The sequence below is a fragment of the Odocoileus virginianus genome, chromosome 1, assembly GCF_023699985.2.
Source record: "Odocoileus virginianus isolate 20LAN1187 ecotype Illinois chromosome 1, Ovbor_1.2, whole genome shotgun sequence".
NCBI classification, from domain to species: domain Eukaryota; kingdom Metazoa; phylum Chordata; class Mammalia; order Artiodactyla; family Cervidae; genus Odocoileus; species Odocoileus virginianus.
In genome coordinates this window covers 92,410,367-92,438,121 of record NC_069674.1, presented here as the reverse complement: position 1 = coordinate 92,438,121, position 27,755 = coordinate 92,410,367, and the positions used below count along the sequence as shown (strand labels likewise).

Sequence of the window (27,755 nt, the reverse complement as noted above, 5' to 3'; positions counted from 1 at the left end):
AAGTGATTAAAATAACCTCTGACTAAAGAAGTTCACATTTCAAGAGTAAGAGACATATAAAGTATTAAAAAGAAAGTTACAGGTATTTTGGGAAGGCACCTCCTCAGCTGGGTGCAAAGAAGAGGAAATATTGTCTTTTAAGGTGCTACCACCCATCAGGAAGAAAAATCACAGAAGCTTCACAAGGAAGTGGTACTTGAGCTGAGACTTCACAGCAGAGCAAATTTTGGATCCCATAATCTTTTACTCTTAGAGTTATGGCTATCTGTTGCTTATGTACCAAGAACTTCAAATATTACATTTTACTACATAGCACTATCCTTCTCTTTCTGAGTGGTTGCTTAAGAGTAGCTCACTTACTGTAGCAGGATTTTCACAACCTTATCACTACAGAGTTACAAATGTATCAAATTGTATTTCACATGAAGAGGAGCCTTAAGACTTAACCAACTGAATATTAAAGTAGGCACCAGTATATATCATCAAGTAAGATAGGGCTAAGACACTTTTTAAATACAAATGAACTACTTTATGTAAATCTTGAACTTGCTCACTTGCTTAATTCCTGGATCTACTGGACATACAACACACTTTTATACACAAATTTTCAATGACTTTCCCACTAAAGCCCCAAAGAATGTTCATTTGTACCAAAGCATAAATGCTGTAACACATGGTTCAGGGTAAATATGGCTGGAAGTTGGATGTAATAAGCAGTTACAGTCATTTGATATTTCTGGGTCCATTTTGAAGTTGGAATTTGTGGAACAGTGGGCTCGACAAAGAAGCTGACCTAAACTGAATGTTTGGTTAAACTGTGAAGCAAAGAATGTGAGAAAGTAACTAGCTAGGATTAGGGTCAGAATTTGGAGTTCAAGTAGACATTATAAGAGACCAAACAAGGAATCAGAAAGGAGGTAGAAATGGTAGCTGTTGCATAGAGCTGGCAGATTTATGAAAGAAGAAATAAAACTGATGGGAATCACTGAGGTTGCTGAAGATACCAACAGGGAGGTGTTACAAGTTTCACAGGCAGGGAGAAAGCTACTTGCAATGTAAAGTCCTTTTAGATTGTTAATTCATAGCTGTCTGCCTTTAGTATGCATGCTCTCCCATCATTTCAGCTCTCAGCTTTATTATAGTCATCCGCGTCTGTCAAGCCTTTCCCTCCTCGTCCTCACCCTTCTCCAGTCCAGGCAAATTGATCCCTGCCTCGTCAGTGTTCTTAGAGCACTTCAAACATGCCTCCTCCATAGCCCCAGTTACACTGATTTATGGTTGCTGTCTCTGCCTCTCATGAGCTCCGTGACCAAAGGATCAGTCCTATGAGTCTATACTTCCCCACTGTTGGACAAGGACCTAGACAGGAGTAGGGGAAAATGTTTGTGCAGTAAATATCGGGGCTCAGAGGGCACCATACCTAATGCTGATATCACTAACATGTTTGTAATAGATTAAAATGGACAGGGGAGACACAGCTTTGTTTAGAAGATGAAATAACAATAGTCTGTGTACCACTTGAATTCATCTGTCCATTCTAGATGCATTAATATGAAGCAGCATATAATAAAAGAAATATACACATGTACATGTAGGCACAATCATTGACAATATTAGCACGGACCTAGAATAACTTCAACTCTCAAAGTTTTAGATGTGAGAAGAATGATATAAGTCTCTGTAAATTTTTGAATGTAGAAAATCACTAAATCAGAAAGACTAAAAGACTACTTAAATATCACTTAATTCAGCATCCTACCCATGAAGCATTTCTCACAGAACTTCCTCATAGTTCTATTCAGCAATAAAATTTTGTTCATAATGAAGACTCTGGTGCACTTCAACCTTCTGAAGACATTTATGCATCATGATAAACTGCAGATTAAATTATGTGCACTATGATGTTATTGTTAAGTACATCTTATTGGATTACAATATTTTAAAACTTGGTGATTTGTGTATAATGTCTCTTCTGTCCACTAAGCAGACTTTGATTAAGATACCAAATTTCCTGTGCACATTAACCAAGAGAATTATCAAATACACACACACTTACGCACACAACACAACTTAAAATAAGGACATGTACTGTACAGAAGTTAGTAAAGACCTTCAAAATAGAACATTCTAGAATATTCCACATTTTCCTCCAAGTAAAACTGCTATCTGGCTGGATACTTTATACTTCAGGATTAAAATGATCCTTCAATGTGCTCATGATATATTTAGGAGTTAACCATCCACTCTGTCAAGACAGACTTTTGACACTGGTCCTTTATTTAGGAAATAAAAAGATGCTTGCTCCTTGGAAGAAAAGCTATGACTAACCTAGATAGCATATTAAAAAGCAGAGACATTACTTTGCCAACAAAGCCCTGTCTAGTCAAAGCTATGGTTTTTCCAATGGTCATGTATGGATGTGAGAGTTGGACTGTAAAGAAAGCTGAGCACCGAAGAATTGGTGCTTTTGAACTGTGGTGTTGGAGAAGACTCTTGAGAGTCCCTTGCACTGCAAGGAGATCCAACCAGTCCATCCTAAAGGAGATCAACTGAAGCTGAAACTCCAATACTTTGGCCATGAGATGTGAAGAACTGACTCATTGGAAAAGACTCTGATGCTGGGGAAGATCGAAGGTGGAAGGAGAAGGAGACGACAGAGGGTGAGATGGTTGAATGGCATCACTGACTCGATGGACATGAGTTTGAGTAAGCCCCGGGAGTTGGTGATGGACAAGGAAGCCAGGCGTGCTGCAGTCTATGGTGTCACAAGGAGTCAGACATAACTGAGTGACTGAACTGAACTGAAGCATAGATCTGAATTTGAATTTGAATTTAAAAACCTACTAGTAGGAGAAACCTACCACATAAATTCATGAACACTTACAAACCTAATTTTCATCTCTTTCATCACATGTCGTAAGATATAGTGTCTTCAGAAAAGTTATTTTTGAAGTACAAGAGATAGAATGAGAATGCTTCCAAGCCTATTTACTGTAATGTTTGCAAAGAATTTCATTTGAATAAATTTACACTAGTTCTTTTACTTTCAATAATAAATTATAGCTCATTTCATAGCTGTATCCCATACAGTAGTCCACAATGAATGTATCATAGTTTCCCTGCCTGCAGGCAAATATAATGAGGCTGGCAGGTTTTCACTGTGTCTCTTTCTGGGAAGAAAAGAAAAGGAACTCTACAGCTGGAAAGATGGTCTCCCAGCACAGGACACTGCAAGTCAGCAGTTTTGCTGTCAATAATAAGCCTATTCAAGAAACTGCATCAGTTTATATATTTGGAAAACCATTCCCTGAAATTAAAGGTAGAGTGCAATATTTTACCAAAACACAACACAGATGGTCTGACTACTTTTACTATTTTCTATTGTATTAAACTAAAGCAAAAAAAAAAAAATCAAGTTAAATTTAAGGCAAATCTTCACTCCTCAAGGAAGACTACAAACTGTGATACTTTTATAATACATCATCATATTTTACATATTATAAATCAAACCACTAATCTATCTATTTACTTTATTCCTTAAGCTATAAGGAACCACAGAATGGGTGGAAATTAATAGAAGAGAAGGGCTACAAAGAGGCCAGCAGCAAAGAAAAGCTTAAAAAGAGAGTGAGAGAAACGTGAGACTCCTTAGGAGAGGGAAAGGAGACTGTGTAAGCAAGTGCCTGCATGCATGCGCGTACGTTTGTGAGTCTACAAGACAGACAGAGAAGTTCTGTGGGACACTTGGGGAGATGTAAAGAAGATTTGGGATATTTTGTTTTATGGTGTTTAGTATAAACTCCTGTGTTACACTGTTGAGAAAACCTACAGTCAAAATCCATATAAGACTCTTAAAAAAGAGGAATAAAAAAGGATAACATCAATAAACTGAAATTAAATATTGAGTTATGACTTGAAGCAGTAGTTAAACTTTTCAATGTTAAGATTCTTTGCATTGTGGAACAATATGACAATATGTTTACATTTGATTACAGGATAATGAATTATTTAGAAAAAAGCATGTCATTATTTTATGTCACAAAATTGAAGAAAACAGAGTAAATGTTAAAATCTCAAGGAAATTGTTAAATGTTCAATCAAGATACAAAATAGTCAAAATAATTACTGATATCCAAATCTGTAATCACTTACCACATCTCCCTATGCTTGTCTGAAAGTATTCAAACTAAATGTCTGTTATTGTCTCACATTTATACTACATGTGTTCTCAGTTGCTCAGTCACGTCTGACTCTTTGCAACACCATGAACTATAGCCCGCCAGGCTCCTCTGTCCATGGGATTTTCTGGGCAAATTAATGGAGCGGGTTGCCACTTCCTTCTACCTAATGCTACATGCTATCCTACATAATGCTAATTTAAATATTTAAAGCTCATTCTTAACATACCCAAGAATATTTTCCCTATCTCTTCTTCAATTAAAATATTAGGGCATATAAATTAAAGTGTTGTGTATAAAATTTTTATTTTTGTTTATGTCATAATATCAAAGACAGTAAGATATTTATACTGACTGCTAGTGTTATACTAACAGTGCAGTTTGGGGGAAATCACGACCTTAGGAACATGGGTTTATTCTTTCATTAAAATAGAAGAACTTTATGTCCTTCCTGGCACTAATGTAGAAATCATGAGAATTTAGCTAAAGGATATGTTGAGTATGAGTGCTTAGAGAATTGTAGAGTACCATGACTGCCGAAAAACTGATGCTTTTGAACTGTGGTGTTAGAGAAGACTCTTGAGTCCCTTGGACTGCAAGGGACTGCAACCAGTCCATCCTAAAGGAGATCAGTCCTGGGTGTTCATTGGAAGGACTGAAGCTGAAACTCCAATACTTCAGCCACCTCATGTGAAGAGTTGACTCATTGGAAAAGACCCTGATACTGGGAGGGATTGGGGGCAGGAGGAGAAGGGGACGACAGAGGATGAGATGGCTAGATGGCATCACTGGCTCGATGGACATGAGTTTGAGTAAACTCCAGGAGTTGGTGATGGACAGGGAGGCCTGGCGTGCTGTGATTCATGGGGTCTCAAAGAGTTGGACATGACTGAGCAAATGAACTGAACTGAACTGATGAGAATACAAGCAGGAATTGTTATTACACTCACTACGTTGCAAAAACCACCAAATGGGCAACTTCTAAAATTCGTTAACATTTAAATTTTTCATTAGCATCACTTAGGTTTTTCTGTGCATTTTAAACATATGATTAAGTCATCCACTCATTCTTTAATTCATCACAGCTTTCCCATCCCAACTACTTTTTCTTTACTGAAGATTCACTATATGATCAGGTTAAAACCCCAAAAGAAGTTTCTTCCAACGCATCCTATCAAGTGTACTCAAGATTTTTCTCCTAAATGTGATTTTATTTTCATGAAAAATTTTCATGAAATTTTCATGAACACAGCCCCACCAATCAGAAGACAATTGGAATAAAATTTTACAACACAGATGAAAAAGACATATACCATGCTCTTGGACTGGACGAATCATACTCTCAAAAAGACTATACTATACAAGGAAATCCACAGGTACAGATTCAATGCAATCCCTATCAAATTACCAAGGGTATTTTTCATATAACTAGAACAAAAAATCTTAAAATTTGTATGGAAACACAGAAGACCCCAAACGGTCAAAGCAAGCATGGAAAAGAAAAGTGGAGCTGGCAGAATCAGGCTCCCTGATGTCAGACTATATACTACAGAGCTACAGTCATCAAAACAGTATAGTACTGGCACAAAAATAGAAACACACATCAGTGAAACAGGATAGAAAGTCTAAAATAAACCCACATACCTAGAGTCAATTAATATGGAGGCAACACTATATAAGACAGGGAGGACAGTCTCTTCAATAAACGATGCTGGGAAAACTGAACAGCCACAAGTAAAGAAAGTGAAATCGGAATATGTTTTAACACCATACACAAAAATAAATTCAAAATGGATTTAACACCTAAATGTGAGACCAAACATTACAAAACTTTCAGAGGGGAACACATGCAAAACACTCTCTGACATAAATTGCAGCAATATCTTTTTGATCTGTCTATGAGAAAAATGAAAATAAAAACTAAGATAAACAAATGGGACCTAAGTAAACTCAAAAGTTTTTTCAGCGCAAAGAAAACCATAAACAGAATAAAAAGACAACACACACAATGGAAGACAATATTTGCAAATGATGTGACTGACGAGGGATTAGTCTCCAAAATTTATAAACAGCTTATGTGGCTTGCTTTCATCAAAACAAACACTCAATCAGAAAATGGGCAGGAGATGCAAATAGCCATTTCTCCAAAGAAGACATACAAATAGAAAAAAGAAGCGCAAGAAAAGATGTTCAACATCATTAATTATTAGAGAAATGCAAATCAAAACTACAATGAGATATCACCTCACACCAGTCAAAACGGCTATCACTGAAAAGTCCAGAGACAACAAATGCTGGAGAGGATGTGGAGACAAGGAAAGCCTCCTACACTGCGGTGGGAATGTACATCGGTACAGCCACTATGGAGAGTGGTTTGGAGGTTCCTTAAAGAACTAAAAATAGAGCTATCATAGGTTCCAGAAATCCCACTTTTGGGGGCATACATCCAGAGAAAAACACGGTCCAAAAGACTATACACACCCCAGTGTCCACTGCAGCACTGTTTACAATAGGTAAGGCATGGAAGGAACCTAAACGTCCATCAGCAGAGGCGTGGATAAAGAAGACGTGGTCCATACATACAACGGGATATTAGTCATTAAAAAAGTAAATGATGCCATTTGCAGCAACATGGATGGACCTGGAGACTGTCATACTGAGTGAAGAAACTCAGAGAAGGAGAAATATCATATGATATTGCTTATGTATGGAATCGAAAAAGAAATGATGCAAATGAACTTATTTAGAAAATACAAACAGACTCATAGACTTAGAGAATGAATTTATGGTTACCAGTGAGGAAAGGTTTGGGGAAGGGACAGTTTGGGAGTATGGGATTAACATGTACACACTGCTATATTTAAATGGATAATTAACAAGCACCTACTGTCTAGAATAGGGGACTCTACTTAATATTATGTAGTAACTTAAATGGGAAAAGAATTTGAAAAGAAATAGATACATGTGTGTGTACACTTGTTCACCACAACACTGTTCAACTATACTCCAATATAAAACAAACAGTTAAAAATAATTTTAAAAATAGTATGGCTCAGTCTAGCAGTTCCTCAAATGATTAAATATATTTATCATAAAACCCAACAATTTCACTCCTGAGTATATATTCAAGAGAAACAGAAGTACATGCCACACCAAAACCTGTTCATGAATGTTCACAGCAGCATTATAGACCAAAAGTGGACACAACTCAAATATCCATCAACTGATGAATGGACTTCTAAAATGTGGTATATCCATACAAATGGAATATTATTTGGCATAAAAAAAGAAGTACTGCTACATACTACAACATGGATGAACCCTGAAAATATGTTAAATGAGAGAATCCAGTCACAAAAGATCACATCAAGTATGACTCTATACAGAATGTTCAGAATAGGTAAAATAAAGAGATACAAAGTGTATTGGTACTTGCCAGGGCTGGGTCTGACAGAATAGAATGGGAGTTTGGGAGCAAGAGCTGAGAAGTACAGGATTTCTTTTGGGAATAATGAAAATGTTCTATAGCTGTTTGTGGTGAAGGATACACAACTCTGTGAATATACCAAAAGCTATTGAACTGCACACATTAAATGAGTGAACTGTATGGCATCTGAATTATGTCCAATAAAGCTGGTAAAAATGGCTCTGTGACAGCAATTCTAATACTCAGCATATAGCCAATAAAAGTGATTCATTCATCTTATCTACCATGACAAGAGTACAAGAATCACTCTTTCCTCTAATATTCACATTTTTCATTAAATCATAAAACTGATTCAGCTTGTAGATGATTCTATCAAGAGACAAAATTACTTTGGGAAGAATGATCTTGAGAGCTCTGAGATCTTTCATCATGATTTGGGATATCATGATGCCCACGGTGTGGAGTGCTTGATCAACCACGTTTGAAAGTCCACGTTATCTGCTCTGTAATATTTATTCTCTTCCAGTGGAATATTTCATAGCTCAAGCAGTCCTAAGCCAGTACTTGTATAAAACAAGCCAACAGAACTGAAGAAGTTATATTAAATCTTGCAGTATGAGACAGGGAGAGAAATGTATCTTAGCAGCACTCAAAACTTTCCTTATGAATTATGTGATTCCATAAATCCAAATCCAGTCTGATGGTGCACCAATTAGAGGGGTACAGTCACCACTACAAGCTGTCAGAAGAAGCTGTTTTATAGCGATATTGAACTCTATGATCTCCACTGCACTTTTGTGATTACATATACCAGCTCAAGGCAGCAAATGCCTTGCTCCTGCTAGTCTCTCTCATTCCAGGGGCATGTTCATTAATAAGAATGAATGAAGCACAGCATGTTAAGTGGAGGGAAATGTTAATGTTCGCTGGAAACAGGACTGTTCAGATACTTTGATTTTGGAGTTTCATATATTCTCATGTTAGTCATTCTCAAACAAAAAAAAATTGTTTTAAATATCTTTTCCATCCTATGGTTAAACCTCACATGTTTAAAGACTTAATATGATGGTCAAACAGACTGTGAACTAGTGCCCCATAATCCAACTCTGGCTCACTAGACACTGTATTTGGCATACAGTATTGTCTGTTATGGGCTTCCCTTGTGGTTCAGTGGTAAAGCGTTCAAATCTCAGGGTCGGGAAGATTCCCTGGAGAAGGAAATGGGGGCCGACTTCAGTATTCTTACCTGGGAAATCTCATGGATAGGAGTCTACAGTCCATGGGGTTGAAAAAGAGTTGGACATGACTTAGTGACTAAACAAAACAAATTGTCCCTTTTCTCAGAATTTTTTCAGCTGAACCTCAACTCTAAATGATGGAACTCAACAGACCCACAGCAGAGTGAGAAGCTGTGTAGCTTCTTTAATTAACCAAGTCTCCATAGAAAAGAGTGAGCTTAACCAGCCTTTACACCATGGCTGGTCCATTTCAGTCATTTATATTCTCTGTCACTGACTTCTCAGACAAATAATACATAGATTTCAGGTTTATTCATTTCAACATTGGTCTAATCAAAACTGCAGAGGAAAAGATAAAATACTAAATCACCCTAATATATAAGCCTGAAAGGATACTCCACTCTCGCAGTAACAGTGTTTAATCAACACTACTTAATAAATACAGCAATGCTCATAGCAAGTTTGCAATAAGAGCTAGAACAGTTTACTCATACAATCAACAATCCTCTAAAATCCATAAATTCACATTTGACTTATATTTCCAAATATATTTTTATTCTTAGTAATATTTTATCCATCCAAATAGAGTTGGGCTTCTAGATTCCATAAGTCAAATAATTACAAACAGCAGCTAAGCTCCATATGACAGCCTGTTTGCTGTGCACCACACACTACCTTCTTTCTGCTCACACCTCAGAACTTCCTGCTGCCCCTGGACATGTGCGTCATTTACTTTCTTCACAACTGCTCCTCTTTGCCTGGACTTCCCTCTTCAACCTTTGTCCACTTTGTAAACTGTTTATTTTTCAATTTGTATATTATGCAAATCTTCCCTTTCCTGTCTCCTTCTCTAAGATAATTACCCCCTTCTCATTCTATATTTTTATATGCTTCTGTTTTTTGCAATAAGTTCACTAAGAATTAATTACTTATTTATCCATTGATACGGGAGCTTATCTGGTGGCTCAGATGGTAAAGAAATAGCCTGCGATGCGGGAACCTGGGTTTGATCCCTGGGTGGGGAAGATCTCCTAGAGGAGGGCATAGCAACCCACTCCAGTATTCTTGCCTGGAGAGTCCCCATGGACAGAGCAGTCTGGTGGGCTACAGTCCATGGGGTCACAAAGAGTTTGACATGACTGAGCAACTCAGCACAGGCACATCCATGATAGGGGACTTCAGAAAGAATGGGTCTATGTGCTGTGTATGTTTGAGCTCCAGCACCTAGCATACAGCGTGGCATAGGACAGGCTCTAGGCACTTGCCAGTTTTATTGACCCTGATCAACACAAACTGATGAAGAAAAAAGTCACCTAAAAAAAAAAAAAGTAACTGGAGTCCCTGGACTTGTATAATATAGTGGCTCTGAGTAAACTATATTTCCCATAGAAAAAATACATTGGATATATACATTATACATACACACATGTAGAATAAAACAATAATTAATATACATCATTTCACCTGAGGTTGTGACATGTGCTGCCTTAATGATAGCCCAATCAGTGTAAACTATCTATGAGAAATACTTCATATAAACAATGTTACTGGACATTCTGGCCAGCAGTGCTGTTAGAAGAAAAGTACTTCTTGGAAATCTGCACAGGGACTGCAGTTTGAAGCCTGCTCAGGCACCAGAGAGGCAAACGCAGGAAGATGGTGAGACATAAAAAGGATCTTAAAATAAAAGCTATAAGTTAGTGGGAGGTAATGCAAGGACTCACGTAATGAGATCTTATACATGAGTTGGCTCCCAACGAATATTAAATTGGCATAAAATTTTCTAAAATAAAGTTTTAATATAAATTTTGTAATTAATATTTTAGTGAAAAGTATTCCTAATTGCATACATTTTTAAAACTCACCTCTCTATATCTACCACTAGATATAAAACACATGTGAGGAGGTATAATAATTTCCATGATACCAGAACACGTGAAGTTCTGTGCAATCATTTAACCATAAATGATTGTGCTATTAGTATGTGTATGTCATGTTGTGTGCATTCATGTATCTAGGTATGTGTGTGCATGTATAGGTATGCTTGTAATGGTACATTAAATTTTTACTGTAATTCTATCACAATTTTATAAATGCTATAAAAATTTAGGGAATATACAGCTAAACAGGTTGTAATTAGAATAAATCTGTAGAATAACCATCTCTCCTCCAAATTGAGAAACCGTTTAATTTCCTTCAGAAGATTTTGAACCACATGTACTGAGGTGTGTAAGTAGGACATTTATATATACACAAGATGTGCACATACATGACACATACATTTACACACAGAGGGAGGGACGAAAGGAGTGAGGGAGCAAAAGAGATAATGTACTATAGAGAGGAAAGAGAACCTTGAGAAAGGAAGCCTCAGCGCTGTCTGTGCATTTCCTACCCCCTTTCACTCACAGCATCACAGACCAGGAAAGTCTTGCCAAGAATATTCTTAGGTGTTTTCACACAAAGGAATTTTGGAACACACTGCCCCAGTTAAGGAGTCACACCTCCAGCATTCTTTGCATGGCAAAGATGTGCACCATCACAGTAAAAATAAAACACTAAGGTAGAAGGTCTCTGTTTTAAAACTACTTTGAAAACTCTGCAAAGAGCAGAACTGAGGCTTTTGCAACTACATGCGTGGCTCTGACATCAGGTAGAAAGAAGAGCAACATCAATTTGCAGAGAATCTTGAAATGCAGGTGCAAGAAGAAAGAAGAATCAAACTGACGGAAAGAATGCAGAGAGATCCAGGAAATAAACCCTATCCCAGAGAGGTGGCATCCAGAGCTCACAGCAGGATCACACCAAGTCAGAGAGAACGTTTATGAGCACTGACGTGTGCCAGGCATCACCTAAGTGCACTACAGTTTTCTCTCAAGTTACCCTTAAAACAACCTGGAGGGGTAGATACTAACCTCACACATATGGTATGTCTGAGGAACAAGAGCACAGAGATCAGAGATCACATTCTTAATAAACAACAAAATTAGGTCAAGATTCATGTCTATCCAGCTCAAAAGTCTCCTTAGGAACATCTCTTTCTATTTATTACAAACACATGAAAACTCACTCACATACATTTATTTAACTGCTGAGCAATCAGTGTTTATTTCATTTCAAGATGTGGGTTCAATTCTCTGCAACCACTCTCACTCATTGTCAAAGGGAAGTACTGAATACAGAAAACTAAAAATAATTTTTACATAGTGGAACCCAAACTGGCACCACTTGGGTTCTGATGCCATTCTTTAGCAGGCATGCTATAGAACATACTTGCAAACCTATCCATCTACAATACTCAGAATGTCCCATCTATTGCTCAGTTCAGTTCAGTCACTCAGTCATGTCCGACTCTTTGCAACCCAATGAATGGCAGCACACCAGGCCTCCCTGTCTATCACCAACTCTTGGAATTTACTCAAACTCACGTCCATTGAGTTGGTGATGCCATCCAACCGTCTCAGCCTCTGTTGTCCCCTTCCCCTCCTGCCTTGAATCTTTCCCAGCATCAGGGTCTTTTCAAATGAGTCAGCTCTTCACATCAGTGGTCAAAGTATTGGAGTTTCAGCTTCAACATCAGTCCTTCCAATGAGTGTTCAGGACTGACTTCCTTTAAGATGGACTGGTTGGATCTCCTTGTAGTCCAAGGGACTCTCAAGGGTCTTCCCCAGATCCACAGTTCAAAAGCATCAATTCTTCCGCACTCAACTTTCATTATAGTCCAACTCTCACATCCATACATGACTACTGGAAAAACCATAGTCTTGATGAGACAGACCTTTGTTGGCAAAGTAATGTCTCTGCTTTTTAATATGCTATCTAGGTTGGTCATAACTTTCCTTCCAAGGCATAAGCGTCTTTTAATTTCATGGCTGCAGTCACCAGCTATTGCTACTGCTGTAATAATCTAAAGGGTAACTTCTTACCCAGACTGTGTCACAATTAGATTGCACCGCATTGGCCATATACCATAGGTTAAATTATTCCAACCACATAATCCATGCTTGTGCCTGATACATTTGCTTGGAAAAGCTAACTTTCTATCAGGCTCTCCCACCAGAGCAATTTGGTGGCTATATTTCTACCCTTGTGCACACAAACTACCCATTCTGAGTCATCATCCTACTACTTCCATTCCGGTGGTGCTCAGCACTGTGTTCATAGGAAGGTCTGTGGGAGTAATCTGACTGGCAGACTAACCTTGACAACTTGGTTCTCAGGTTAACTTCCCCATGGCTTCAGGACAGTGGACCTCCACTGTTCCCCAGAAGTTCAGAAGGATATTGCACCTCGATTTTCTGCTGGCTCCTGGCTTCCTCCATGCAAGAACAAGCGGATAGGTAGCTATGTATGTGATTTATGAACCAGACTGGAGTGAGTTAGAGATATAAGACATTCACAGTACACTTAAAAATCTCACAAGCTTGCAGGCTGCTATATCAGGCCATTTGCTTCTCTTTCAAGGTATTGTCCGTCGTTCTCAAACTCTCTCCCAAAGTTTCCCACTCAGGGCAGAACTCGACCAAGTATACACCCATCTCCAGTAATTCTTTATTTAATTCCCATATGTTTTCTCTTTATATGAAAAGTTGTGTTTCACTGTGGGACACATCATCAGGGCAACAAGGAGAATGGTGCATGTGCAGGACAGCCTGGACTGAGGCTTTGAACCCCATTAAGTAAGAGTTCTACCGACTTGCGCTACTTTCATTCAAGTGATGAAAAGAATGCAGGTCCCTTACCAGAGAAGACATGCAGATGACAAGATGAAAAGATAATGCTCAACATCATATCTCTCATTAGGGAACAGCAAGTGAAAATAACAAGAAAATACAACTGATGCCTATTTAAATAGCTAAAACTCAAAACATTGACAACATGGCTAGGATGGAGAGCAAGAAGGATTTTCACTCACTGCTGGCAAGAATGCAAAATGGTACAGTTTGGAAGACAGTTTGACAGTTCCTTAGAAAACTAAACATACTCTTACCATATGATCCAGCAATCACACTCCCTGGTATTTACCCAAAAGAGCTAAAAAATCAGGTCCACACAAAATCTGCATATGGATGTTTAAAGCAGCTTTATTCATAATTTCTAAAACTTGGAAGCAATCAAGATGTCATTCAATAGGTAAATGGATAAACCATGCTATAGCCACACAATGGAATATTGAACAAAGTATTGTATATTAACATACATATATGGAATCTAGAAAAATGGTACTGATGAATGAATTTGTAGGGCAGGAATAGAGATGCAGGCATAAAGAACATACTTGGGACACAAAGGGGTAAGGAGAGGATGGGATGGATGGAAAGAATAGCATTGAAACATGTATATTTCCATATGTAAAATGGATTGCTAATAAAAACTGTTGTAAAACACAGGGAGCTCAATCTGGCTCTGGGTGACAACCTAGAGGCGGGGATGGCTGGTCGGGGGAGGCTCAAGACGGGGGGTATACTCATGGATGATTTATGCCGTCGTATGGCAGGCGCCAACGTAATGTTATAAGACAATTATCATTCAATTAAATATAATTTAAGAAAATAAATGAGTTATCAAGCCATGAAAAGAGGAACTAAGATCACATTATTGAGTGAGAATAAATCTGAAAGGGCCACATACTGTAAGATTCCAACTGCATGACAGTCTTGAAAAAGCCTAGGCATGGATAGAGCAAAAACACCAGTGGTTACCAGCAATTTGGGAGGAGGATGGACAGATGTAGAGATGAACATGTGAAGCATAAAGGATTTTTTAGGGCTGTGAAACTACTTTGTATGACACTGTAATAGTCCATACCTATACTAGAGAATACATGTCATTATGTATTTGTTCAAAATCAACCAAAGTACATTAGAGTGAACCCTCATATAAAATGAACTATAACATAAACTATGGACTTTAACTAATAATAATGCATCAATATTGGCTCACCAATTGTAACAAATGTACCACACTAGTGTAAGATGTTAATAATAGGGAGAATTGGAGAGAGGATGAGGGGTGTATATGAGAACTCTGAACTTCTGCTTAATTTTCCATAAACCTAAACTGCTCAAAAATAAAGCCTATTAAAAATAGCTCTTAAAAGAATGTAAATGATTTGCCTGTTTTTTCTCTCCTTTATTGTTCTCTCTTGCGTCTTACTTTCTTTCCAAGTTTTAGCAGTCATTCATAACTTCTCCTGAATTAACTGATGTCACAACTGCTACATGAACCATCTCTCTTTCTGATGGCTCCTGGAACATGAGCCCATCTGAACATTACTTGATTACATGTGCCGTTTGAAAATGGTTGTCTTCTGCTGATGGGCATCTGGGTTGCTTCCATGTCCTGGCTATTATAAACAGTGCTGCGATGAACATTGGGGTGCACGTGTCTCTTTCAGATCTGGTTTCCTTGGTGTGTATGCCCAGAAGTGGGATTGCTGGGTCATATGGCAGTTCTATTTCCAGCTTTTAAAGAAATCTCCACACTGTTTTCCATAGTGGCTGTACTAATTTGCATTCCCACCAACAGTGTAAGAGGGTTCCCTTTTCTCCACACCCTCTCCAGCATTTATTGCTTGTAGACTTTTGGGTAGCAGCCATCCTGACTGGCATATAATGGTACCTCATTGTGGTTTTGATTTGCATTTCTCTGATAATGAGTGATGTTGAGCATCTTTTCATGTGTTTGTTAGCCATCTGTATGTCTTCCTTGGAGAAACAGCATTGAAACATGTATATTATCTAGGGTGAAACAGATCACCAGCCCAGGTTGGGTGCATGAGACAAGTGCTCGGGCCTGGTGCACTGGGAAGATCCAGAGGGATGGGGTGGAGAGGGAGGTGGGAGGGGGGACCGGGATGGGGAATACATGTAAATCCATGGCTAATTCATTTCAATGTATGACAAAAACTACTGCAATGATGTAAAGTAATTAGCCTCCAACTAATAAAAATAAATGGAAAAAAAAAAAAAGAAAATGGTTGTCTTTATATTGTCTTTATTTATGATTTTCTCCATCTGCCCTTATTTCATTTCTTTTCTCATAGTACAACTGATTCAATAATATAGAGCCAATAAAAATGATATCCCGAAGATTATGATTTCACATGTTAAATTATGCAAAATACCAATTAGCTCAATAGTTCTCAATAGACATCTTTTTGGTTAGGTGCAAGGACATATCAGAAGCAATAGCCATTACTTTTGGTGTTACTGTTTTAAGTACTCACGTTCCCTCCCCTCTCCTTCCTGGGTTATTTTTAATTGTTATAAGTGAAGTGAAGTGAAAATGGCTCAGTCATGTCCAACTCTTTGCGACTCCATGGACTGTAGCCTGCTAGGCTCCTCTGTCGATGGAATTCTCCAAGCAAGAATACTGGAATGGGTAGCTGTTCCCTTTTTCATGGGATCTTCCCAACCCAGGGATAGAATCCGAATCTCCTGTATTGCAGGAGGATTCTTTACGGTCTGTACCACCAGGGAAGCCCAAGAATACTGGAGTGGGTAGGTAGTCTATCCCTTCTCCAGGGGATCTTTCCTGATCAGGAATCAAATTGGGGTCTCCTGCATTGCAGGTGTATTCTTTACCAGCTGAGGTACCAGGGAAGCCCAATTATTATATCTCTTCCTTTAAATAAAGTACTTTTCTTATTGCTTAGGTATTTGGGGATTAAATGCAAATTCCTTTATTTTTCATCATTTTAATTCATTCTGAAGTGTCAAGTGTAAAGTTCCAATGAAGAAAATTAGAAAAAAATCTCTACCTTATGACTCACTGGCACCTCTAACTCACACCCCATGATACACTTGTGATAGGAAAGATGTATTTTCGTGGATGCCACTTCCCCAGTGCTTCTGTTACTAAGGACCTCGCTAATGTGCCTTTATATTAGGAAGTCTGGAGGCTTCCACACTCCCATTCCAGAAAGACCCACTGTCCAGTGTCATCATGCAAACTTAAATCAGAGATTGAGAGGCTTCATTTCTGCCTAAAAGGATTCAAAGCATATCACACTTCCCCAATAACCTAATCAGAATGTCAGCACCTCACCCTACCTGCCTCTTCCCAACTTTTGTTATATAACAACAAAAGGCAGAAAAAGACCTCAGTATGCACTGCTCCACAGAACTCCTAATCTCAGTCCAGACTGGACCTTTTATTATTTTACAAATCAGGTGTTCAGTTGCTCACTTGTGTCCAACTCTTTGTGACCCTATGGACTGTAACCCTCCAGGCTCCTCTAGTTCATGGGATTATCCAGGCAAGAATAGTGGAGTAGGTTCCCATTTCCTTCTCCAGGGTAGCTACCTATAATTTGCATTAGGAGTGATAGGTGTTACCACAATCCATTGAGCCTGAGCATTTGATTTTTGGACCAAATAATCAATAAGCTCGTAATAAAACTGGAGCACCAAATGTGTTATGTATGCTAAGAAAGATGAGCAGGAAAATAGGACACAAACTGTAGATTTTTATTTATTTAAATAATCACCTAAGATGTTAAACAAATCATAAACCACAAGCAATTCTACTGTGAATACATTTAATTTGGAAATCACTGGTGACGCCGATAATTGCAAGAATGTGCAATTTCAGATTCTGAAGAAATCCTAAGAAACTACACAAAATAAAGTATAAAAATTATATTTATATAATTCACCCTGAATTTGCAGCTCAGAATATTTTGATGGTCTTTGGTCCATGTTGTCTACATGTAAGAGCCAAAGTAATTAAATAACAACAAAAAAAGACAAGTCTACAATAAAACATTTCTTTCTAGATTTGGTTTGTTTGTCCTGGTGTTTCTTAGTTGGAGAAAACAGACAAATGTGTTGGATCAGTAAAATTCCTTCAAGGTATGCCATTTTTAGGAGAGAAAAAGGTAAAGAATGGGAAAAGAACTAACATTTTTTAAAAATATAGTCACTATATTTTAGGTACTGTGCTAAACAGTATTTACTACCTTCTAAAACTCTACAAATGCCCTCTAATTTCAGAACCCCTGTCACCAGTCTAAGGTAAGAAAAAAAGTCAGATATAAGTAATTTCACCAATAAGGCAGAGGCAAGATTTAAAATGATTTGTCTGATTTCAAAGTTCACGGTCTTTCCATTCCACAATGCTGCTTCTCTTATAATTTGTTGGAATATCTAGCGCTATAATTGTATCAATATGCAATTTCTAGTGCATTTACAAAAAACAGATCCTTTACAGAAAGCTAAGGCACTTTATTAGACTTACTACAGGTCATAAAATTAAGTAACCATTCTATTATATAATAGAATAATAGCAATAATATACATTAACATTCATTGAAGTCCCAATATGTATGAAGTATTCTACAAGTATATACATATGTTATTATACTTAATTCTCAGAAAACCCCTACAGAAAACAAGATGTTTATCCATACTGGGGATGAAAGAAAATATTCAGGGTGATGAAATAATTTAGGTACCATTCTGATCTATGTTATTCTAAATTAACTGGTGTTGATGCCCACACTCTGTCCATCCCTCCCTCTGCTCCTTCTCTATTCTTCATTTAATAAGCAAACTGTGTCACATTCCAAATTAAGACAAATTATAATCACAACTGAAATGCAAACTTTTTTTTTTAAGATAATGTCCCCCTTACGTTCCTACTACCTGGAACAACATTCCTCTCGCCTATGTTATTTAATGAATGGTAAGACTAGGATGGCTATTTTTTCATATACATTGCATAATATTTTACATTAGTACAGAAAGAAAAAAGGGATAATACCTGTTTTTATTTTAAACGGATGAAACAATTATTTTATGTGCAATTAACTGTGTAAAACACACAGTGACAGTCATTAATAGCACTGTCTCGCACTGGATGAACCCAGGTCAAAAGTGCCTAATGTGAGAATTTCCTTGAGAAAAAACTCAGAACTAATTATATATACATCCTCATCACCTGATTCTGAAAAATGGCTAGTGTGTATCTGAAGCTGTGTGGCTAGGGTGTAGCTGAAGCTGCAATACTTTGGCCACCTGATGTGAAGAACTGACTCATTGGAAAAGACCCTGATGCTGGGAAAGATTGAGAAGCAGGAGGAGAAGGGGACGACAGAGGATGAGATGGTTGTTTGGCATCACCGACTCAATGGACATGAGTTTGATTAAGCTCTGAGAGTTGGTAACAGACGGGGAAGCCTGGCATGCTGCAGTCCATGGGGTCACAAAGAGTCGGAAATGACTGAACAACTGAACTGAAGTGTGCATCTATTTCTTGGATTTTAGTGTAATTTCATTATTATAAAAATAAATTCAATTATTTCATTAAAACTTTTTTGAAAATATATATCTGCAGCCTAAATTGATTAAAGTTGGATGTATTTACCATTTTCTGCCTGCCTCATGTTAAGTCAATCATACTTTGTTCAATGCACTTCATTTGGAATTGCTCGGTGAATATAATTAGCCATAATTATTATTGAAACAATTCCATATTCAAGAATATTAAAAAGTAAAAAAACTGTCTAACACTTATCAGTAACAGTAATTATTCACCTTCCAATAATGTAAGTTCTCTAACTCTGCATATATGAAATATGTTTTTCAAGTTTTAAAAGTTACCTTTTAACTGTACATAAAATTGTTGAAACATTTACTTTTATAATATAATATCTTATATTTTGGGTTTTCTCTCTGTTGAAAAGCAACAATGTTGTGGAAAGACAACCACTTGGTTGTATCAATACTATAACTTTCCCACTATCTGGTTTATTATTCAACCAAGATTCTATCTCTACTATTCTACTTAAAATGTCTTTTCCCAAAAGAACTATCTTATCAGTTCCTCCTTTCACTTGATCTTTTCTGAAATATTTCATAATCCCTTTTCAGACTCTCGGAAATGTCTTACACTTTGTGTCCCATCCCCTTCCGAAGATATCTTCTTTATTTAACACCTACTGGCATTTTCTTTGGACCTGTTCTGACTACACATTGTCAGGCTCTTTCAACAGTTTCTCTCTCATTGAGGTTGCTGTAGTTAAGTCACGTCCTCCTTTTTTGCGACCCCATAGACTATAGCCCACCAGGCTCCTCTATCCATGGGATTTCCCAGGCAAGAATACTGGAGTGGGTTGCCATTTCCTTTTCCAGAGGACCTTCCCAACCGAGGGGCTGAACCGGAGTCTCCTGAACTGGCAGGATGATTCTTCACTGCCGAGGCCACCAGGGAAACCCCACCCATTAGCCTATAAAATTGCCCAAACCATAAAAACTAACCAAGTCATATTTCAGGTCCTCTTGCCTTCTGAGATGGCCCACATTCTGGTCTGTGGAGTGTGTTTTTCTCTAAATAAATCCACTTCTTACCTGTCAACTGTCTCTCATTAAATTCTTTGGCAATGAGGCAAGAACCTAAAATTTACCAGGAAAAGCTACTCTGCTCTAAGTTATAATGGCTTCCAGCAGCTTATAGATTAGATTATAACATCTTTATCATAGGTTTAAAGTTTTGTTACAATCTGGCCCAACTCATCTCATTAGCACTAAATCCATTCATTCCCACCAAATATTCCAGACTTGAGCTACAATACTTATAAGACCTATGAATATTGTATTGTCATGCCTTACATTTTTATTGTTTCCATCTATCAGCTATACAACTTCTTTGCTCTCATAGTGTTCTGTCCATGAGTATGGTATGCCATGTTCCAAGTGTTGTATATTATTCAACTGGACTTTGTTGGGGGCAGGGAAAACAGTATCTTAATCATCTACCACAATGACTTCATGAAAGTCACACAGTGAGTCCTCAACAACTCTTTGTTGTGAACTGACTTAAAAAAACTAATTCAAAATGCCTTATACATTAAACTTTCATATAATATATACTATATATCCTAAACCTTACACATTATGTACATATGTATCCTATATGTATATATACATGTTTATATATTATATATGTATGTATAGATGCATACAGCTATGTTTATGGTGTATGTATGTGCATATGTGCACATACTTTAGGGTTGAAAAAGCCTTTAAATATCATCTTTCCTAGTCAGTAAATATCACAAAATAGGAAACCAAGAACTAAAGTCATTGAATGACCTTGCCAACATTCTAAAACTTGATAGTGACAAACACAGTGTTGAGTTCCTCTCTCAGCTCTTCATCCAGTGTACTTTTCACTAAATCACTTTAATTCAATGATCTCACCAATAATGTGATTCTAAATAATCTGCTCTAGCAAGACCAAGCTTATCCCACCAGAATCTTAAGACTGTCTCACCTCATTTTCTCTCCCAAATCCCTGCGTGTCTCCTTAGTGCCATCAAATGAGGAACACTTATGATTCTATCATCTCTGTATTTTCATTTACATTTATCCTTCTTCTTTAATATTCCCTATTTCCTCTGATAACTACTCTCAGTTCCTTCATAGATATGGTAAATTCTACTTTCCCTCCAGAAAAAAAATAAAAAGGTCCTTATCTTGCTCTCCTGTTTAATTCACCATTTTTTTCCACCAAACCAAGGCTCACCATAAAAGAGATTACATTATCCTCATCACACTAGCTCATATCTGGCCATGCACATAACTCTAAAGTTTAAAGATTACATTCTCATCACTCACTCATTTGATCTTCACGATACGAGGAATAGTCAGGAGAAGGTCATATTTACAGGCAGATGAGTAAACTGGAGATCAAAAGTTAAGTGACACTCCAATGTTCCTGAAGGGAGCAAGAGCTGGAACAGACACTGGAATCAAGGTCTCCATATCCTTGCTCTTCTGAGCTTTCCACTAGTTTAAACTGTTTATTGGCTTATGTTTCCATCATGACATTGATATTGACACATATTGGCAGATTGTGTACAGTGAACGCTGCCTAGACTCATCTTTGATCTGAATTACGGCTCAGCTCTTAGCACTTTAAAAGTATAAATTTGAACCCTGGCTTTAGCTAAATCAGAGATCTTCAACTCTTTAACTTGAAAAAAAATTTTATTTGATTTCATCTTTATCAACTAATCAGCCGATCTTTAAACTTCAAGTGGTAACAAGAATGACTTACACTAATATGCTTTTCTAAACATGTGTACATGTATGTTATTTCATGCAACATGCTGAGGCAAATTATGTACTTTGGCTTTAGACAAGTTTCTATTCAATCTCTTCACTAAGTTGCTACACAGATGCAACAATTTTTTATTTAAAAAAAACAGGATATCAATGTTATTGTAGTGCAGACTAATCTGTCTCTGCCTTAGAGCTCTAAAAACAGCTGAAGTCAGGTCAGAGTCACTCTCTGTAACTCATTTGTGATCCCATGACCAATAATATACCTTCCCTACTCATATCTACTGCATCCTTCTCTTAATGTTTAGGCACTGCCAAGAAACTCTTAATCATCCCTAGCCAGAAGCACTAAGCATAATGCTTCCCACTATCTTCCTATAAACAAGAAGTTTCAGGTCAGCTGAAGAATTCTCAGTGTCCTCTAGAGGAGAGAGGGGCCCCGGGAGAGGAGTGGTAATTCCTCATTTGGTATTGTTTTCCTGCCTGTCACTGCCCCGCCAGGACCTCTAGTCAGCACTTTGCTGGGAGATTCCAAGGGGCAATTAGTTGCTTGCTTTTGTTGGCTGGTTGAAAACAAAGCAAAAAATGTTTTTCAAGACAGGAAAAGTTAAACCTAAACATCCTAACCATTACACTTAAAAAACCCCACAATTCACTCATTAAGAATGGAGCTTTACAAGGTCTCAGCCAGCTCATTGGCGCCCCATTTGCCTTTAACTGTTAGACATGCCCTCACTTGGCTCGCTTCCACGTGTCCCACATAAGCTACACTTATATTTAAGTCTGTATCCGTATACATCATGGCACGGAGCGAACTGTTTGCCTTAACACAGGATAAAAACCGGGGCTAAATGTTTGCTTGCTCTTTGCCAGAAATATATTTAAGAAAGTCCTCGCAGAATGAGAACACAGAGGTTAAAAATATTGCACTTAATTATGAAAGTGCCGCGTTGGTTGCCCTCATTAACTATGAAGCTGTGAGGGAAATATCATTCCAGTGACTCACTAATGCCTTTTAGTTATTAGGTTCTTTCCTAATAGCCTCGGACACGACCTAATTCGCGTCCTAGGAATCATACTTTTTACCTCAGGATCCCAACACACCCAGGTCATCAAGAAGCACAGGGGTCCCTCCTGAAGCCCAGCAGTTTCGTGATGTGGACCCAGAGGCGAAGATGGGAAGCACCGGGGGACTCCATTCCACTTACCAGTCTTCCACAGATAGAGGATGGGTGCCTCCGCCTCGCCAGGCGCCGCAGCCCCGCGGGCGCCCGGGCACAGCAGCAGCAGCAGCAGGAGCGGCAGGACGGCCGGGCGCCGGCCCGCAGCGCCCGGGCTCCGGGACGCCGAGCGCCCCGCTGGCAGCCCCATGCCGCCCGCAGCCGCTCCAGGGTCCGGATCCCTGAAGGGGACGCGGCGGGCAGGGAATGTTCCTTCGCCCTCGGAATGTCTTCCCAAGTACAGAACGCAAAGCTCTTTCCCGCTATTGTTCGTTTTCGTGTCAGATGAAAAGGAGGGAAAGCGCGTTTAACACCGGGGAACAATAGCGTCTGCGGTGGCCGTGGCCCCCGCTGCCGCCGCTGCCGCTGGCGGGGATGCTGCCGCCGCTGCCATTCCGCGCAGAGTGGCAGGTCCTGGAGGCGAGGGAGGCAGCCGTCCGCAGGGGGCCCCAGCTGACGGAGCAGGTCCTGCAGTCCGGAGGCAGCGCGCCCCCGCCTCAGCCGGCTGGAGAGAGAGGAGGGGGCGTGAGCCGACCCGGCACCGAGCGCGCTGCAGGCGGGGGGCGGCTAGAGCGCCAGGGCGAGAAAGGAGGCGAGTGCCCCGGAGAGGGGACACCCGGATCCAACACACCCTAAGAACTCCGGTGCACATGGCGTGATGAAATATGTTTGGAGGGATACACCAATGAAAAGAATCATCACCCGACAGGCTTCGGCATGACAAATAACAGGCATTGAAATTCATCGTCATCCAAGGAGTCAAATGCTAGATCCAGTGGCCTGTTCTTAGCATATATTTATTTACACAAAGCATCAGTGTTTCTGAATTACTTTGTGGGGAGTAGTACTTATCATCAGACGTGAAAAACATAGGAAAACAGCAGAAATATTTACTTGCTGTTGAAAGGCGCTTAAACTTTTTAAAATCTTTCTTTTTTAACTTAATTCTATCCTCAATAAAAATATGAGCAGTACTGATCTGTTAGAAATCAAAGTACATTGTCTTTTAACAGCCTTTAAAACTGAATTAGTATTAATAAGTATTCACTGTGATACCTAATTATATGGATAACATTTTACAAAAACTAATCGTAACATATTTCACATATAAAATTATATTTTATAAAATATTTTATATTTATATAAATATAAAAGTGCTATCCCTTTATCCTCTGTCAAAATTATGTTACTTTTAAGGATTCACACAGTTCTGAGTGAAATTAAAGAACAAACTGCGTTTTCATTTGTTTATCTCCAAATTAGTAAATTCTTTACTTAAAAATATTTGACACTGATTTCTCATAACACTACTGTAGGAAAAGTGCCTTTATATAATTTAATGGGTTTGGACCTTTTGTTCTTTGTTTTCTCTTTCTTAAACCAGTAGTAATAAAGAAATGTGTGTGAAGTCTGATAATGCGTTGCCCTTTCTCTCTTCTCCCCAATAATAACCTCTACTAATTCATTTCCTAGTAAAGCTAAAATAATATCAAGGCATTTAGCCAATTAAAAACCAGGCAAAAAAGAAAGCCAAAGAAAACTATTCACATCCAGTCAGCAATATTTGGCCAAATAAAATAAAATCTAAAAAGCAGGAAAACTACTCTTTACGAATTTACTCCATCAGCATAGCCAAGCAGAGTTTAAAATGAGGAAGCTACTGTTCCTGAAAGAGGAAACCTTCCATAAAGCTCTCTTGGGAAGCCTGTCGTTTTGCAGATCATTCCAGACACAGCCTTGCTGCATGCATTAGATTAAAAGCAGGTTTGATCAAATAATTTCTAGGTCCTGCCTATTTAAGCATTCTGACATCAGAGGAAATTAGCAATGTTGAAGGTTGCAAATTTGGTCTTTGTTTACTTTCCACTCTGTTAGGCCTCTAAGAGGGAATTAAAAGCTCAGAGAGCCTTCGCTCTGTGAGTCTGTGATTAGGAGAGATAAGCTAGTATGGATTACTATTTCTTCACTGGTGAAAAATAGTAGGCAACCATCAAGAGATTATAGGTTGATAAAGGATACAAAAAAACCTGATTCCAACTTGTGTGTGGCTGCCTGGTAGAGCACTTGTTTCAACAGTTAGACCAAAGAAGAGAATAGGATTTGCTATAGCTTCCTTGGTTCTGTCTTCTTAGAGAACACTCTACAAAGGCAGTGTTTTCCTATCCTGTTTTCATTTCTCAGATGTTAGGGTGATAAATCCTAAAATCCTCTACTTCTGGCACAAACAGCATTTAAAACAAAGTACTCAGTTAATCAGCCCATTCTAAGCAATCTTGGGAATTCCCAAACCAATCCACCAAGTAGAAAGTCATTAAAGAACAGAAGACAGAATCTAAGGAGTGAAGCTAGGACAATTTGATGTACAGGATAATGACCTAGCCCTTTGAAAAGCCATCAGATGCTATACTTAATTGCTTAATGTCAAAAGAAAATTTAAGATTCTGGTTTTTATATTTATCCATAGTTGTATAATAATTCCTCAGCTGGTCAAGAGTTAAAACATCATGGCTACACTTTCAAGCATTATACAGAACAGGGGATTGGTGCTAATTCCAAATCTGCTGCGATTTAAAATACACAACTAGGGCTCATATTCTGCTGTAGTGTTTGAAACCAGCCAACAACTGGTTTCCTTCTTTTAATTTCAATTTACACAAAGCTCTTAAAGATTACTCCAAATAATATTATTCAGCCTTAAAAATGAATGAAATAATGATATATACAGCAACATGGATGGAACCTAGAGATTATCGTACTAAGTAAGTCAGACAAAGACGACCATCATATGATATCACTTTTATGTGGAATCCACAAAATTATACAAATGAAGTTACTTACAAAATAGAAATGGAGTCAAAGATAGAAAACAAACTTATGGCTATCAAGGAGGAAAGGGGGATAAGTTAGGAATTGGGGATTAACAGATATACACTGTACTTAGTTGATCAATCATGTCTGAATCTTTGTGACCCCCATGGACTGTAACCTGCCAAGCTCCTCCCCAAGAATCCATGGGGATTCTCCAGACAAGAATACTGGAGTGGGTGGCCATGCCCTGATCCAGGGGATCTATCCAATCCAGAGACTGAACCCAAGTCTCCCACGTTGCAGGCAGATTCTTTACTGTCCGAGCCACCAGCGATGCCCTGCTGTCTATAAAATAGATAAATAACAAAGGCCAGTTGTATAGCACAGGGGACTATATTCACTATTTTGTAATAACCTATACTGGAAAAGAATTAAAAGAATAGATATATACGTATGTGTATGACTAAATCACTTTGCTGGACACCAGAAACATTTGTAAATCAACTATATTTCAATTAATGTTTTTTTTTAATTTTAAACAGTTAAAAAAAATCACTGCAGATACACGCACATGCACAATTAGTAATAGATACCTCTGGACAAGGTTACAGAAACTAAGTCATAGAAACATTTGTCTCCACCACTGTCACATATGTTATCTATAACAATGTCATTATTGCACTTGAGGACAAAAATGTATGGGTCTCTGAGGACAGATAAATGATATATATATTCAGATACATGTTCCTTTGTGAAAGCTATAGTATCCAGTTAGATAAATCCTATCAATAAAACTGAGAAACAGCAAGAGATAGCAAGACACAGCAATCTTTGTTTTCTAGCATGTGACATAAATAACACACAAATGTTTAACGACATGATGTCAACATTTAGTCATGAGAAGTCTCAAAGATGCAGATCAAACTGACCATCTGCACAGCCTGCCTTGAAGTCAATCATTCATCATTTTTCATGAAGAACTGTTCAAGTAGTAATGAGCCAGGGCAATAAAAGTTTCCAAAGCAATGGATGAAAAAGGGCAAAGAATTTATGGTTTTTTTAATTTTTAGAAAGAAGACAATTCTGACCCTATCACCTCTCATGTATCTCTTGTATCTGTCTTTATTATTTTTGCTCTCATTTCCAAATTCCAGAGAGGGTGGGTGTGCACAGATGTATACATGTATTTTCTCTTTCAGTAGAACATAAATAAGTATACAGCCATACTTGATGACCCAAAAGACATACAGACAATGACTTTCAGTGATTAGGATCAGCACTTAAAGTCAATCAAAAATTCATTTACTTGACAGAGAGGGAAATAACATTTAATATCATCAGTTTTTATGAAGAAAAATAATGAGTAAATGAGGGAATATAACTGTTATTCAGGACTACATGACACATTATCTAAGAATATCTGTTTTGAAATAACTTTAAAGAAATTTTCCATACAAACACATCTTGCCTTATAAAAAAAGTTACCCAAAGGGATTCTGTTTGTGTGGCCTCTAGGTGTCATACTTGACCAACATTTGGGGTAGAAAAAAATAATTTTGGGCTTCTTTCTATTTTCCCCTTCCTGCCACACCCACCAGACTATTAAAAGATAAAATATTTCACTTTTTATCTTTGCAATAAGCAGCCATGAATTTTACTTCCCTAATTCTGACTCTAATATTAATCATCTATTTTCCTTCACCATCTATTTTCCTTCTAATTCCTTTTTCTTTATAACTACTTTGTTCTGTTTATTGGTTGGTTAGTTTTATTAGTTTGCTGGCTTGTCAGTATATATGCTGAAATGAGAGGAGATT

General features: G+C 38.1%; 1 protein-coding gene across 1 annotated transcript in view; it reads right to left on the bottom strand.

The window, feature by feature from the left end:
- THSD7A (thrombospondin type 1 domain containing 7A) overlaps positions 1–23,378 on the bottom strand; it is a 446,988-nt gene extending 423,610 nt beyond the window's left edge. The window contains exon 1 of the mRNA XM_070470953.1: positions 23,119–23,378. Within this exon, the coding sequence (XP_070327054.1) occupies positions 23,119–23,281 (163 nt within the window). The 5' untranslated portion in view covers positions 23,282–23,378. The remainder of the gene's footprint in view (positions 1–23,118) is intronic.
- Positions 23,379–27,755: the final 4,377 nt, after the last annotated feature.